The 16,380-nt window shown below is 38.9% G+C and overlaps 1 protein-coding gene across 3 annotated transcripts in view; it reads right to left on the bottom strand.

The window, feature by feature from the left end:
* Nucleotides 1-13,215, bottom strand: part of IQCF3 (IQ motif containing F3) — a 69,686-nt gene extending 56,471 nt beyond the window's left edge. For 2 of the 3 annotated variants that reach the window (XM_039243698.1, XM_039243702.1), the window contains exon 1: nt 13,098-13,215. In XM_039243698.1, coding sequence (XP_039099629.1) covers nt 13,098-13,163 — 66 coding nt within the window. In that variant the 5' untranslated portion in view covers nt 13,164-13,215. The remainder of the gene's footprint in view (nt 1-13,097) is intronic. The other variant, XM_039243703.1, reaches the window with a different exon arrangement.
* Nucleotides 13,216-16,380: the final 3,165 nt, after the last annotated feature.

Genomic DNA, 16,380 nt, shown 5'->3' with positions numbered 1-16,380 from the left:
GGTTTTGGTTTTTTTTTTTTTTTTTTTTTTTACTGTTCTGCTTCTAGTTCCTTTAGGTGTGCTGTTAGATTTTGTATCTGGGATTTTTCTTGTTTCTTGAGATAGGCCTGGATTGCAATGTATTTTCCTCTTAAGACTGCCTTTGCTGCATCCCAAAGGGTTTGAATTGTCATGTTTTCATTTTCATTTGTTTCCATATATTTTTTAATTTCTTCTTTAATTGCCTGGTTGACTCATTTGTTCTTTAGTAGGATGTTCTTTAACCTCCACGCATTTGGAGGTTTTACAAATTTTTTCATGTGGTTGATTTCAAGTTTCATACCATTGTGATCTGAAAATATGCATGATATAATCTCAATTCTTTTATATTTATTGAGGGCTGTTTTGTGACCCAGAATGTGATCTATCTTAGAGAATGTTCCCATATGCACTCAATAAGAAAGTATATTCTGCTGCTTTAGGATGTAAAGTTCTAAATATATTTGTCAAGTCCATCTGGTCCAGTGTGTCATTCAGGGCCATTGTTTGTTTACTGATTTTCTGTCTAGATGATCTATCCTTTGCTGTAAGTGGAGTATTAAAGTCCTCTGCAAATACCACATTGCACATCTGCACAAATACCAAAGATTGCTTATCTTTGTGATTGTTTAATACATTTGGGTGCTTCTGAATTCAGTGCATAGACATTTATAATTGTTAGCTCTTCCTGATGGAAAGACCCCATAATTATTATATAATGCCCTTCTTCATCTCTTGTTACAGCCTTTAATTTAAAGTCTAGTTTGTCTGCTATAAGTATGGCTACTCCAGCTTTCTTTTGACTTCTAGTAGCATGGTAGATAGTTCTCCGGGAGTGGGATATTTTTATTTTTATTTTATTTTTTAATTAATTAATTAATTAATTAACTTTTTGGGGGTGGGTGGGATATGTTTAAAGAGCCCCTAAGAGTCTTAGATTCAAAGACACAGAAGGGTTGAAAGCAAAAGGATGGAAAGATAGATTCCATGCAAATAGTAAACAAAAGAGCTGTAATGACTGTACTACTATTATTTTTAAATGTCTATATTAAAAAGAAAGAACTCAGGGCACCTGGATGGCTCAGTCAGTTAAGTGTCCGACTTTGGCTTAGGTTGTGATCTCATAACCATGGGTTCAAGCCTTGTGTTGGGCTCTGTGCTGACAGCTCAGAGCCTAGAGCCTGCTTCAGATTCTGTGTCTCCCTCTCTCTATCCCTTTCTCTGCTTGTGATCTCTCTCTCTCTCAAAAATAAATAAAAACATTTAAAAAATGAAAAACAGGAAGATTTCTAACTTTATATTTTATAGGGCTAGAAACAGAAGAGCAAACTAAACCCAAAGATAGCAGAAGAAAGAAAATAATAAAGATTAGGGTGAAGATAAATGAAATAGAGAATAGAAAAACAATAGAATCAACAAAACAAAAAAACTGGTTCTTTGAGAAGATCAAAATTGACAAAAGTTTAACTAGATTTACCAAGGAAAAAAGAGATAAAAATAACTAAAATAAAAAAAGAAAATGAGTCCATGACTATTGATTCTAAAGATAAAAGAATTATACCTGAGTGGTGGGCTTGCTGCCACAGACCCAAAGCAGTTCTGCCCACCTGTTGACCTGGCAGGAGCTCTACTCAGTGCAGATCCACCACTGCAGATCCAGAAGCAGCCCCATCCATCCATCCATCCATCCATCCATCCAGAAACAGCCCCATCTACCTGTGGATCAGCACCCAAACTACCCACAGATCTCAGCAGCAGACCCACCAAAAACCAGAGCAATAGACCTATTCATACTCTCCATCATTAGGCTCATCCATGGACACTGCCAGCCAGTGAGCATAGAATCTCTGAATTTGTCACATACAAGGGAACTTCTATAAGACAAGTATCAGATTTATCAGCCAAAACTTTGCAGGATAGGAGAGATTACAGAAAAAGGAAAAAAATGTCAACCAGCAATACTATATCCAGCAAAACTGTCCTTTAAGAATGAGGTGGAACTGGGGCACCTGGGTGGCTTAGTCGGTTAAGCGTCTGACTTTCGCTTAGGTCATGACCTCGCGGTTCGTGGGTTCGAGCCCCGCGTCGGGCTCTGTGCTGACTGCCAGCTCGGAGCCTGGAGCCTGTTTCAGAGTCTGTGTCTCCCTCTCTCTCTGACCCTCCCCTGCTCACGCTGTCTCTCTCTCTCTCTCTCCTAGAAATAAATAAAAATATTAAAAACAAACAAACAAAAAAAAAGAATGAGGTGGAACTAAAGACTGCCCCAGACCAACAAAACCTGAGGGAGTTTGTCACCATTAGAACATGTCTTATGAGATATACCAACAAGAGTTCTTTAAGTTGAAATGAAAAGACATTAAACAGGAACATGAAAACATATGAAAGTATAAATCTTACTAGTAAAGGTAACTATAAAGACAATTACAGAATACTTTCATGCTGTAATGGAGGCATGCAAATCACTTTTAACACTGGTGTAAAAGTTAAAGTACAAAAGTATTAAGAATAACTATAAACAGGGGGACCTGGGTGACTCAGTCAGTTAGGTGTCCAACTTTAGCTCAGGTCATGATCTTGCAGTTTGTGGGTTTGAGTTCCGCATTGGGTTCTGTGCTGGCAGCTCAGAGCCTGGAGCCTGCTTCACATTCTGTGTCTCCCTCTCTCTCTGCCCCTCCCGACCCACACTCTGTCTCTCTCTCTCTCAAGGATAAGTTAAAGAAAAAAAAAAGAATAACTATAAACAAAGTTGTTAATGAAAGGACAAATTTTTAAAAAGGTAAAATCTGACATCAAAAACAAAATATGTGTGATGTAGAGGTTTTATATATGATTAAGTTGTTACAGCTTAAAATAGACTGACATACCTATAAATTGTTTGATGTAAACTTCATGGTAAGCACAAAGGAAATAACCCAAAGTAGGTACACAAAAGATATAGAGAAAAGAATCAAAGCATATCACAACAAAAAAATCCTGTCAAATCACAATAAAGACAAAAAGAGAATAAGATAGGAATAAGAGAAATATAAAAAAAGACACAAAACAATAAACAAAATGACAAGAGTAAGTCCTTATCTATCAATAACTAAACGTAAATGGACTAAACTATCCAGTCAAAAGACATATAGTGGATGAATGGATTTAAATACAAGGCCAGGAGCACCTGGGGGGATCAATCAGCTGAGCATCCACTCTTGATTTTGGCTCAGGTCATTTCCAAGCTCAGTTCCTGTCAGGTTCCACGCTGACAGAGCAGAGTCTGCTTAGGATTCTCTCTCTACCTCTCTCTGCCCCTCCCCCACTCAAAATAAATTAATTAATTAAAAAAAAAGAAAATCCTTTAAAAAATAAGGTAAGAAATAAAAACCAAACCAAACAACATGCTGTCTACAAGTCACCTTAGATTTAAGGATACACATAGGCTACACGTGAAGGGATAGAGAAAGGTATTACACACAAATGGGAACCAAGAGAGCAGAAGACTTTAAGTCAAAACATGTCACAAGAGGCAAAGAAGGTCATTATATAATGATTAAAGGGCCAATTCAACAAGAATATATAACAGCGTGAAATGCATGTATACTGAACGTCAAAGCACGTAATTATACAGAGCCAATGCTGGCAGATACAAATGGAGAAATACACACCAGTACAATAAAATGATAGACTTTATTTATTTATTTTTATGTTTTATTTATTTCTGAGAGAGAGAGAGAGAGACAGCGTGAGCAGGGGAGAGTCAGAGAGAGAGGGAGACACAGAATCTGAAGCAGGCTCCAGGCTCTGAGCTAGCTGTCAGCACAGAGCCTGATGCGGGGCTCGAACCCATGAACCGTGAGATCATAACCTGAGCTGAAGTTGGACGCTTAACTGACTGAGCCACCCAGGCACCCCGATAGGAGACTTTAATACCCTACTCTCAGTAATGGATAACTCATCCAGATAGAAAATCAATAAAGAAATAGAACTGAATAACACTATATGGCTCTAACAGGCCTATGCAAAACATTCTCGCCAACAGCAGCAGCATATTCATTCTTCTCAAGGGCACATTTTTCTCCAGGATAGATCGTATGCTAGGTCACAAAACAAATCTTAATAAACTTAAAGAAGAATGAATCATTCCAAATATCTTTTCCAATCACAATGCAATGAAAATAGAAATCAATAACAGAAAGAAAAAGGGGAAATTCATTAATATACAGAAATTAAACAATAAACTCTCAGCTGTTGAGCCAAAGAAGAAATAGAAAAGGAAATTAGAAAATATATTCATAGGGGCACCTGGGTGGCTTAGTCGGTTAAGCGTCCGACTTTCACTTAGGTCATGATCTCGCGGTTCGTGGGTTCGAGCCCCGCGTCGGGCTCTGTGCTGACTGCCAGCTCAGAGCCTGGAGCCTGTTTCAGAGTCTGTATCTCCCTCTCTCTCTGACCCTCCCCTGCTCAGGCTGTCTCTCTCTCGCTCTCTCTCTCTCCTAGAAATAAATAAAAATATATAAAAAAAAAAAAAGAAAATATATTCATAGACAAACAAAAGTGAAAATACCTTATACCAAAACTTACAAGATGTAGTAAAAGCAGTTATATGGAAGAAATTTATGGCAATAAGTGTCTATCTAAAATAGAAGATCTCAGGGGTGCCTGGCTGGCTCAGTGGGTAGAGCATCTGACTCTTGATCTCAGGATTGTGAGTTCAAGCCCTACACTGGGCATGGAGCATAATAAGAAAGAAAGGAAAGAAAGGAAAGAAAGGAAAGAAAGGAAAGAAAGGAAAGAAAGGAAGAAAGGAAGAAAGGAAGAAAGGAAGAAAGGAAGAAAGAAAGAAAGAAAGAAAGAAAGAAAGAAAGAAAGAAAGAAAGAAAGAAAGAAAGGAAGAAAGAAAGAAAGATTTCAAACAACCTAACTTTATACCACAAAGAACTAGAAAAAGACCAAACTAAACCCAAAATTGGTAGAAAGAAAAAAAATAAAGCAGAAATAAATGAAACAGAATAGAAAAACAATTTAAACATTGATGAGATTAAGGGTTGACTGACTAAGAAAAAGAGGATTCAAATAAATTGTGAGTAAAAGAGGAGACTTTACAACTGATGCTACAGAAATAAAAAGAATCCTAAGGGACTATTATGAAAAATTATATGCCGACAAACCAGGCAATGTAGCAGAAGTGAAAAAATTCCTAGAAACACACAATCTATCAAGACTGAATTGAGAAACAGAAAGCCTGGACAAATCAATAACAAAAAGGAGGCTAAAGAAGCAATTAAAACACTCCCAAAAGCAGAAGACATGAATATACATTTTTCCAAAGAAGACAATCAGATGGCTAACAGACACATGAAAACATGCTCAACATCACTCATTATCAGGGAAATGCAAATCAGAACTACAATGAGATACCTCCTTACACCTGTCCAAATGGCTAGAATCAAAAAGACAAGAAACAACGGGCACCTGGGTGGCTCGGATGGTGAAGTGTCTAACTCTTAGTTTGGGCTCAGGTCATAATCCCATGGTTTGTTGGGCTGGACCCTGTAGGGCTCTGAGCTGACAGTGTAGAGCCTGTTTGGAATTCTCTCTCTCCCTCTCTGTCTCTATCTCTGTCAAAATAAATAGATAAACTTAAAAAAAAAAGACAAGAAACCAGTGTTGGTGAGGATGTGGAGAAAAACGAAGTCTCATACACTTGTGGTGGGAATGTAAATTGGTATGACCACTGTCGAAAACAATATGGAGTTTCCTAAAAAAAAAAAAAAAAAAAAAATTAAAAATAGAATTACTATCTGATCAAATAATTCCACTACTGGGTATTTACCAAATATGAAAACACTAATTCTAAAAGATACATGCACTTGTATGTTTACTGCAGCATTGGAAGCAACCCAAGTTGTCTACCAATAGATGAATGGATAAAGAAGATGTGGTATATATGCACAATGGAATGTTACTCAGCCATAAAAAAGAATGAGATCTTGTCATCTGCAACAACATGATTGGACTTAGAGTATATAATGCTAAGTGAAATAAGTTAAAGAGAGAAAGACAAGTACTATACGATTTTACTCACATGTGGAATTTAAGAAACAAAACAAATGAAAAAATAGAGAAAAGAAGAAACAAACAAAAAACCAGACTGTTTTTAATGTTTATTTGTTTTGAGAGAGAGAGAACAAGCAGGAGACGGGAAGACAGAGGAGAGAGAGATTCCCAAGCATAATCCACACCATCGGTGCTGAGTCTATCGTGGGACTTGATCCTACGAACCAAACTGCAAGATCATGACATGAGGTGAAATCAAGTGTCGGACGCTTAACTGACTGAGCCCCCCAGGGGTCCCAAAAAGCCAGACTCTTAAATACAGAGAATAAACTGAAAGTTGCCAGAGGGGAAATGGGGGGTGGTGGTAGGTAAAATAGATAAAGAGAATTAAGAGTACACTTATCATGATGAGCACTGAGTAATGTATAGAGTTGCTGAATCATTGTGGGGAGTGAGAAAAAACAGAATTGTTGAATCATTATGCTGTGCAGTTGAAAGTAATATAACACTCTATGCTAATTATACTTCAATTAAAAAAAAGAAAGAAAATGTGATATATATCCTATCACATACTCACACTGGAATATTAGTAGCCATAAAAAGGAAGGAAATGCTGTCATTTGCAACACGAATAAACCTGGAGGATATTATGCTAAGTGAAATAAGCCAGACACAGAAGGACAAATACTGCATGATCCCACTTTTATGAGAAATCTAAAATAGCCAAATTCAAAGAGAGTAGAATAATCATTGCCATAATGCTTGGGGGAGGTGGCGGCCAAAGGGTACAAAGTTTCAGTTATGTAAGATGAGTAAGTTCTGGAGATCTGCCATACAACATAAAGCCCATAACGAACAGTACTGTTTTGTATACTTAAATATTAGTTACGAAGGTAGATTTTTTTGCCAAGGGCTCTTACCACAAAAGAAAAAAAATTAAATTAGTAAATAAGGAGAAAGGAAGGAATCTTTTGGAGCTGATGGATAAGTTTATGGCCTTGATTTTGGTTATGGTCTCATGGGTAGAGACTTATCTCCAAACTAATCATATTGTATACATTAAATATGTACAGCTTTCTGTATGTCATCATGCCTTGATAGAGTGGCTTTAAAAAGAATTATGAGGGGCGCCTGGGTGGCTTAGTCGGTTAAGCGTCCGACTTTCGCTTAGGTCATGATCTCGCGGTTCGTGGGTTCGAGCCCCGCGTCGGGCTCTGTGCTGACTGCCAGCTCAGAGCCTGGAGCCTGTTTCAGTCTGTGACTCCCTCTCTCTCTGACCCTCCCCTGTTCACGCTGTCTCTCTCTCTCCTAGAAATAAATAAAAATACTTTAAAAAAAAAGAATTATGAGAGAGGCTCTTGGGTGGGTCAGTTGGTTAAACGTCCGACTCTCGATTTCGGCTTAGGTCATGATCTCACGGTTCGTGGGTTCGAGCCCCGCGTCGGGCTCTGTGCTGACTGCCAGCTCAGAGCCTGGAGCCTGTTTCAGTCTGTGACTCCCTCTCTCTCTGACCCTCCCCTGTTCACGCTGTCTCTCTCTCTCCTAGAAATAAATAAAAATACTTTAAAAAAAAAGAATTATGAGAGAGGCTCTTGGGTGGGTCAGTTGGTTAAACGTCCGACTCTCGATTTCGGCTTAGGTCATGATCTCACAGTTTGTGCCGTCAGCACAGAGCCTGCTTGGGATTCTCTCTCTCCCTCTCTATCTGCCCTTCCCCCACTTGTACTCACTCATTCTCTCTCCTTCTCTCTCTCAAAATAAATAAGTAAACTTAAAAATAAAAAAAAATTATAAGAATACTATGAACAATTATACTCCAACAAATTGGATCACATAGAGGAATTGGACCCATTCACAGAAACACACAAATTATCAAAATTGACCCAAGGAAAAATAGAAAATATGAATAGACCTATTAGAGACTGAATCACTAATCTAAAACCTTCCAAAAAGAAAAGTTCAGGATCAGGTGGCTTTACTTGTGAATTCTACTAGGCATTTAAAAATTAACACCAATCTTTTTCAAACTCTTCCAGATAACAGAAGAGGAGAGAACACTTCCTAACTCATTCTATGGGGCCAATATTACCCTCATGCCAAAACCAGGTGAGGATGCCACAAGGAAAGAAAATATCCCTTATGAATATAGATGCAAAAATCTGCAACAATATACTACTAAGGCAGCTCCAAAAGCATATTTAAAAGACTGTACACAATGACCAAGTGAGATTTATCCCTGGAATTTAAGGTGATTCAACGTGCAAAAGCCATCTGGTGTAATAAAACACATTAATAGAACAAAGGGGAAAAAATCATACGATCATCTCCATTGATGCAGTGAAAGCTTTTGGCAAAATTCAACATCCTTTCATGATAAAAAAAAAAAAAAACATTCAGAAAACAAGGAATGGAAGATCTTGAACATGATAAAGGGCAGTTAGGAAAACTCCCCTGCTAACATCATACTCAATGGTAAAAAGACTGACAGCTTTCTCCCTAAGATTAGAAATAAGACAAGGATGCCAACCTTTACCAATGTTCTTCAAAACTGTACGAGAAGTTCTAACCAGAGAAATTAGGCAAGGGAAACAGCATCCAAACTGGAAAGTAAAGAGTAAAGCTATCTCTGTCCACAGGTAACATAATTGCACAAATAATACATATCATACAATTTTTTAAAAAAACTACTAGAAGAAGTGAATTCAGCAAAGTGGCAGATACAATACCAACACACAAAAATCAGTTGTTATTCCCCAATGTTTATAGCAGTGCTATCAACAATAGCCAAAGTATGGAAAGAGCCCAAATGTCCATCGATGGATGAATGGATAAAGATGTGGTATATATATAAAATGGAGTATTACCTGGCAATCAAAAAGAATGAAATCTTGCCGTTTGCAACCACATGGATGGAACTAGAGAGTACTACGCTAGGCGAAATTAGTCAATCAGAGAAAGCAAATATCATATGACTTCACTCATATGAGGACTTTAAAATACAAAATAGATGAACATAAGGGAAAGGAAGCAAAAATAATATAAAAACAGGGAGGGGGACAAAACATAAGAGACTCTTAAATATGGAGAACAAACAGAGGGTTACTGGAGGGGTGGTGGGAGGGGGGATGGGCTAAATGGGTAAGGGGCTTAAGGAATCTACTCCTGAAATCACTGTTGCACTATATGCTAACTAACTTGGATGTAAATTTAAAAAAATAAATTAAATTAAAAAATAATGGGGAAAAACATTGCTGAAAGAAATTATAGGAGCTCTAAGTAAGTAGAAAAACATCTTGTGCTCATGGGTTGGAAGACTTAATAATTTTGTTAAGATGGCAATAATCCCCAAAGTGTACTACATATCCAGTGCAATTCCTATCACAATTCCAATGGTCTTATATACAGAAATAAAAAAAAGTAGATCTTCAAATTCATATGAAATTGAATAGTCAAAACAATTTTGAAACAAAAAGGAACAAAATTAGAGGACTCACATTTCCCAATTTTAAAGCTTACTACAAAGCTACAGTAACCAAATTAGGGTTGTACTAGCATACAGATAGATGTAGTGCTGAGACCATCCATATGCAAAAAATGAAGTTAGACTCCTCCCATTATATACAAAAATTAACTCACAATGCATCAAGGACCTAAATATAAGCACTAATACCATAAAACTCTTAGAAGAAGGCAACGGGTAAAAATCTTCTGGACCTTGGATTTGGCAATGAACGTTTAGGTTACACCAAAAGCATAAGCAACAAAAGGGAATATAGATAAATTATTTCACCAAAATTAAAAATGTGAGTGCATCAAAGCCTAAAGAAAGCAAAAAGACAACCTACAGAATAGGAGAGAATATTTACAAATCATACATCTAATAATGATCTGGTATCAAACCATCAGCTAAGTGAAAGAAGTCAGACACACAGGATCACATATTGCACGATTCCATTTATATCAATATCCAGAATAGGAAAATCAATAGAGATAGAAAGTAGATTGATTGGCGATTTGCCACAGGCTAAAGGAAGGAAGACTGGGCAGTAACTGCTTAATGGGTCCAGGGTTTTATTTGAGATGATAAAAATGTTTCAGAAGTATAGAGTGGTTGATTGTATAACAGTGTGAATGTACTAAATGCCACTGAACTGCTAATTTTAAAATGGTTAGTTTTACGTTACATTAGTTGCCTCTTTAAAAAAATGTATAGACCAACCAAAAAAAAAAAAAAAAAAAAAGGAGAAAATGTTCACAAACTTTGGGCAAGCAAAGATTTCTTGGACAGATCATAAAGGTACTAACCATATGCCAGAGGGAAGGGGGGCAGGAGAGTGGGCAAAATGGGTGAAGAAGAGGGGGTGACAAAGGCTTCCAGTCATGGAATGAGTAAGTCACGAGAATAAAAGGCACAGCATAGGGAATATAGTCAATGTACTGTAACAGCATGTCTGGTGACAGATGGCAGCTACCTGTGGTGAGCATAGCAGAACATATAGAGAAGTTGAGTCACTATGCTATACACCTGAAATTAATGTCACATTGTGTGTCAGCTCTACTAAAATAAATTTAAGGCACTAACCATAAAAATTGATAAATTGTACTCTGGCAAAATTAAAGTCTTTGCTCACTAATGGAGTAAGATTAAGTAGAAGCAAAGCTACAGAATAGGGAAAAGGTTCATAATACATTTATCCAATAAAGAACTCATTCTGCATATATAAAGAATTCCTACTAAACAGTATTAAAAAAATAAATAGTCCAATAAAAATGGACAAAAGATCTGAAGTAATTCAAAAAATAACATACAGGATGGCTGAAAAGAACATGAGAAACTGCTCAGTATAATTTACCATCAGAGAAATACAAAGTAAAACCACAATAAGGGGGCACCTGGGTGGCTCAGTCAGTTGAGTGTCTTACTTCCACTAAGGTCGTGATCTCATGGTTGGTGATTTCAAGCCCCATATTGGACTCGCTGTTGTCATCCCAGAGCCCGCTTCAGATCCTCTGTACCCCTCTCTTTGCCCCTCCCCAGCTCACTCTCTCTTTCTCTCTTAAAAATAAACATTAAAAAAAAACAAAAACAGTAAGATGCCACTACACACCCACTAAGTTAAAAGGACTGGCAAGTGGCAAACAGTATCTGGTATATATTGGTGTAAAATGGCATAGTCAAGCGGTGCCTGCGCGGCTCAGTCGGTTAAGCGTCAGACTTCAGCTCAGGTCATGATCTCCCAGTCTGTGAGTTCAAGCCCTGCATCAAGCTCTGTGCTGACAGCTCAGAGCCTGGAGCTGCTTCAGATTCTGTGTCTCCCTTTCTCTCTGACCTGCCCCCTACTCACATTCTGTCTCTCAAAAACGAATAAGTGTTTAAAAAAAAATTTTTTTTAATGGCACAATTCACTGGAGAAAACCATATGGAAATTTCTAATAAAGATTAAAAAGCCCCGACTCTATGACTTAGCCTTCTACTCTTAGGCATTTACTAGAGAAAGTTGAAAACTTATGTCCACACAAAGGCTTGCTCAGAAGTGTTCATAGTAGATGTATTTATAGTAGCTTTAAAAATTGGAAATATTCCAATATACATCTACAGGAGAATGGGGAGCAGAATTACAATGTATTTGTACAATTGAATACTACTCAGCAATAAAAAAGAAGCAAAGATTTGATTCTCACAGCAACATGGATGAGTCACATAAACAGATTTAGAGGAAAAAAGTCACACACAAAGGGGTACATATGGTATGATTCTATTTATATAAAACTCTAGGCAAAGCTAGCTAATGGTGAACAGAATCAATGGTGATCATCTCTGGGAGGACGTGGTAGTTACTGGAAAAAGGGCAAGGGGGAACTTCAGGAGGAATGAGAAAGTTCTACATCTATATTTGGGTGATGTTTATATGGGTATACACGTTTGTCAAAATTCACAGAATCGTACCTCTAAAATCTGTGCATCTTATAGTCTGTAGAATACTGTTCAATATTTGCTTTATTTATTTTAAAAAAATATTTATTTAGAGAGAGAGAAAGACCGTGAGTGGGGGAGGGGCAGAGAGAGAGGGAGACACAAAATCAAAAGCAGGCTCCAGGCTCTGACCTGTCAGCACAGAGCCCTACACGGGGCTTGAACTCACAAACCATGAAATCGTGACCTGAGCCGAAGTCAGACGCCCAATCAACTGAGCACCCAGGTGCCCCTCAATATTTGTTTTAAAATCAGACAAACCTCAAACTTCCCTACAGCAACCACTCAAGGCTAGAAGACAACAGAGAAATGCCGACCAAGCTCTGAGAGAAAGTGTGCGGACCACGAAGAAGGTGGTCTAAGGTACAGGCTGCCAGTGACAAAGCAAGTGAGTGCTAGGGATGTCCCCTACCGCGTGGTGACTGAAGCTATGCTGCTGTATGCTATACAGGGAAGTCAAGACAGTCATCCCAAGAATTCTTATCACAGGGAAAAAAGGGGTTTTTTTTTTTTTGCTTTTTCTTTTCATTGTATCTCCATGAGATAACGGATGCTAACTAATTTTTTGTGGTAATCACTGCACAGTATGTGTAAGTCAGACCACTCTGCTGTCCACCTGAGACTTAACACAGTGACACGGGTTGACTGTATCAATAAAACTGGGGAAAAACGAGCTATGTTTTTAAAAGTTTTTCTTTAATGTTGTTTGTTTGTTTATTTATGAGAGAGAGAGAGAGTGAGCCGGGGAGGGGCAGAGAGAGAGAGAGGGAGACACAGAATCTGCAGCAGGCTCCTGGCTCTAAGCCGTCAGCACAGAGCCTGACATGGGGCTCAAACTCAAGAACCACGGGATCACGACCTGAGCCGAAGTAAGAGGCTCAACGGACTGAGCCACCCAGGCTCTCCTAGAAAGTGTCTTTTCTTTTCTTTTCTTTTTTTTAAAAAAAGAAGAGCCTGTTGGGTGGAAAACTGGTCGCGGTGGGCACGGAGGGCAAGGAGGGACGAAAGGAATGGCCAGGCCGTCCCAGACTGGTAGGTGGCAGGTTTAATAAGCAAGCTGACTTACAGGCTGGTCCAGGCTTGTGTCTGACCCTGTGGGAACCTGAGGCCTCAGCGGTCGGGTGTAGCCCATTCAGAAGTTCTCAGCGCCACGCTGCTCTCTCAAGGCTTCCTGCTTGAAAATGGCTCCCGCAGTGGGATCGTGCGCTGCTTGCACTTTCCAGGGACAGGGGAGGGGCGAGGAGCCTCTGAGGCCCGGATCCAGGGATCCAGCTCGTGGGTCAGCAGCCGGCGGCCACGTGCCCCCGGCCACCTCCTCCAACAGCGCCTTAGTGGTTTGCTGGGTGGGATCCTGGAATAGAAAAAGGAATGAGGGGAAAACTAGGAAATCTGAAACAACTATGGATTTTTAGTTAATAAGAAGGTACCAATACTTTCCCATTAATTGTAACAAATGTACTATTTGTTACTAATTTACTAAAGTAAAATAATATCTGGGTGTGGGGCTGATGGGAACTCTCTGTTATAAATCTGTCTTATAAAAAAAATAAATAAATCTGTCTTATAAATCACTTTTAAAATTAAAAGGATATAAAAATGAAATAATATAAAGTTGTAATTTTCAAAAAAGAGCATGGACCCCAAATATTAAAACCAGTCCATTTTTATTCAAGTAAAAAGAGGAAAATACCCCCATTATTAATCTGGGTGATAGTTTAAGTGTGTTTGCTTTGTGAAAAAAATGCATTGAGATCTACCTCTATAAATTGTATACATTTTTCAATAAAACACTTATTTCAAGTCTGTATAATGGGGTATATTAATAAAATGCACCTAACATGGCTACTGGATTAAATGAAACAAGCTAAGTGCAATATGTACTCTTATACACTTAAATACGTATTCTCTATATATATGAGTCTCCAGAGCACAGTAAATACTCAATTAATGTTGTATATTATTTTAATTAAAAGGATAAAAGTCCCCTGGATTTACATTTAAAAATTCTGGAGGGGGTGAAAGGAAAAGAATAGGCATATATATGAAAAAATATTGGCCAGAGATTGATAATTCTAAACGGTAGCTAACGGGTTCGTGGAGGCATTCTACTTTTTTATATGTAAGTAAAATTGTTGTAACAAAAAGGGGAAGTAATAATTAGAGACAAAGGGATCTTTTAATTAAGATGAGTTACATTAAAGAGGCACCTGGGTATCTCAGTCAGTTAAGTGTCTGACTTCTCTCAGGTCATGATCTCATTTGTGGGTTTGAGCTCCATTCAGGCTCTCTGCTGTCAGCACAGAGCCCGCTTTGGATACTCTGTCCTCCCTCTCTCTCTGTTCCTCCTCTGCTCCTACTTTCTTCTCTCAAAAATAAATAAATATTTTTTAAAAAGATGAGTTACATTAAAATTTGGTAAAATAAGCTAATAAGACAAAAATCTTTGTAATAACATTCATGGAAAGTGGGGGGAAAGGACATTGTCAGATATAAAAGAACTCAGAATATGGGGACCATGAGCCTTCCATGAAAAAGAAAAACTGCTTAATAAAATTCCAACAGTTAAAAGTGAAATCAAAAGCTGGAACTCAAAGGGGCACCTGGGTGGCTCAGTTGGTTAAACATTTGACTCTTGATTTCTGCTCAAGTCATGGTCTCATGGTTTGTGAGATCCAGCCCTACATGGGGCTCCTTAATGGCAGTGTAGAGCCCACTTGGGATTCTCTCTCTCTCCCTCTCTGTCCCTCCCCTTGTGCTCTCTCTCTCTCAAAATAAATAAATAAACTTTAAAAAATGTTTGAGCTCAGGAATGAGGACGCAGAAGAGGAAGGCAGCAGGCTGTGGATGCCTTGGATAAAGAATGAATGTGAAATAACTAAATAAATTACTGTTACCAAACACAATTTAGACGAGATAAAACTGGACACTGTAAAACTACTAGCTAATGCTAATGTTCTCGGTTTCTCAACAAGGGATCAGTCAATATGGCCTACAAGGAAAATGTGGTTAATAAAAACATAATGATGTTGAAAGGCCACCAGAGTGGGTTTTAGATGTTGTGACCAAGAGGCTATCCCAGTACCCAGTTTATTTTGCCCAGAGAAAGGATCCATGAGAGGGAGTTCATCATCCCAGGGCCCTCAGATGCCCAGACACAGCTTCTCACACCACCGTACCTGAAGGATGAGAAACAACGTGAGTGTAGAAATGCGAGGGCCAGGCGTGGCGTGGCTGAAGCACAAACACCATGTGATCCACCTGGCGCCTGTGGGCGTCTGCCTCGGTGCGACAGTGCATGGTGACAACTTAGACAACAATTCCCGGGACAGGTGCGGCATGCATAGGGGAGGGCCCACCCTCCTTTCCTTCATGGGGTGAAGGACCACAGGTCAGTCTCACCTCAGATTCCCTGAGACTAGCTGAATGTTTACCTCTAAAGGTCACTCTCTCTCTTTTCTTCAACCTACTGAGATTTTTGGGGGGGAACATATCTTGTGTGGTGAAGAAATATCTATGAAGTTCAAGAATTTCTTCAGTTTTACTTTCAGATTCATTTTCTTCAATTAGAATCAAGTAAAATTAAATCTTCACTAAGAAAATAGACATATGGCATGATCCCATTTTTATGAAAGTATTTCTATCCCTCCTTCTATCTGTAAAAATGCATGGAAATATGTCTAAGATGCTGCACCAGAAATGTTAATGATGGTTATATTTGAATCGTGCAACTGGAACTAATACTTTTTTTTTAAAAAACTTTTCCACAATGCTTAAACTGTTTATAGGGAGCATATATTGTTTACACAGAAAGAATAAAGTGATTTTTTTTAACAAACAAACAAGCAAACAAACAAACCTGTCCTCTTGATGTGAGTCCTTGGGATTTAAAGCTTCCATGTTTTACTTTCTTCCTCTTCTGACTGTCCCCTATACCCCCCAACCCCTGCTCTCTTCCTCCCAGTTTCCTCCATTTCTCTCCTCCTCCCCTTTGCATCCTCACTTTCACCTCCCTTCAGCCCACCCCCCTTACCCTTCCCCTGTTTTCCTCAGATCTAGCCTCTCCCCCCAGACTGAGGACACCCCATCTTTAGTACTTGATGGCCTACTGGCCTACGGGTAGGGAGGCCAGGCTCTTTTCCTTTTCTTCAGGAAGTTGGGGTGGGGACATTTTCAGAGGGTTTTGAGATCCCTCCTTTCCCCTCTACCTCTCATAACCCCGGGCCCCAGGGGAGGAGGCAAGAACAGCCAGGGTGGGGTGGGGGTAATAGAGAGAGAACTCTGCGTGAATGTAGCCGTGGGGCAAGTCTCCCCACAGGACCCAGGGGTGTGGAAGAGCCTGAATCTTTACC

This window comes from Hyaena hyaena, unplaced genomic scaffold (genome assembly GCF_003009895.1).
Source record: "Hyaena hyaena isolate Hyena2069 unplaced genomic scaffold, ASM300989v1 scaffold_231, whole genome shotgun sequence".
Taxonomy (NCBI): Eukaryota; Metazoa; Chordata; class Mammalia; order Carnivora; family Hyaenidae; genus Hyaena; species Hyaena hyaena.
The sequence above is the reverse complement of the archived record's forward strand: the minus strand, read 5'-3'. Positions and strand labels throughout refer to the sequence as shown.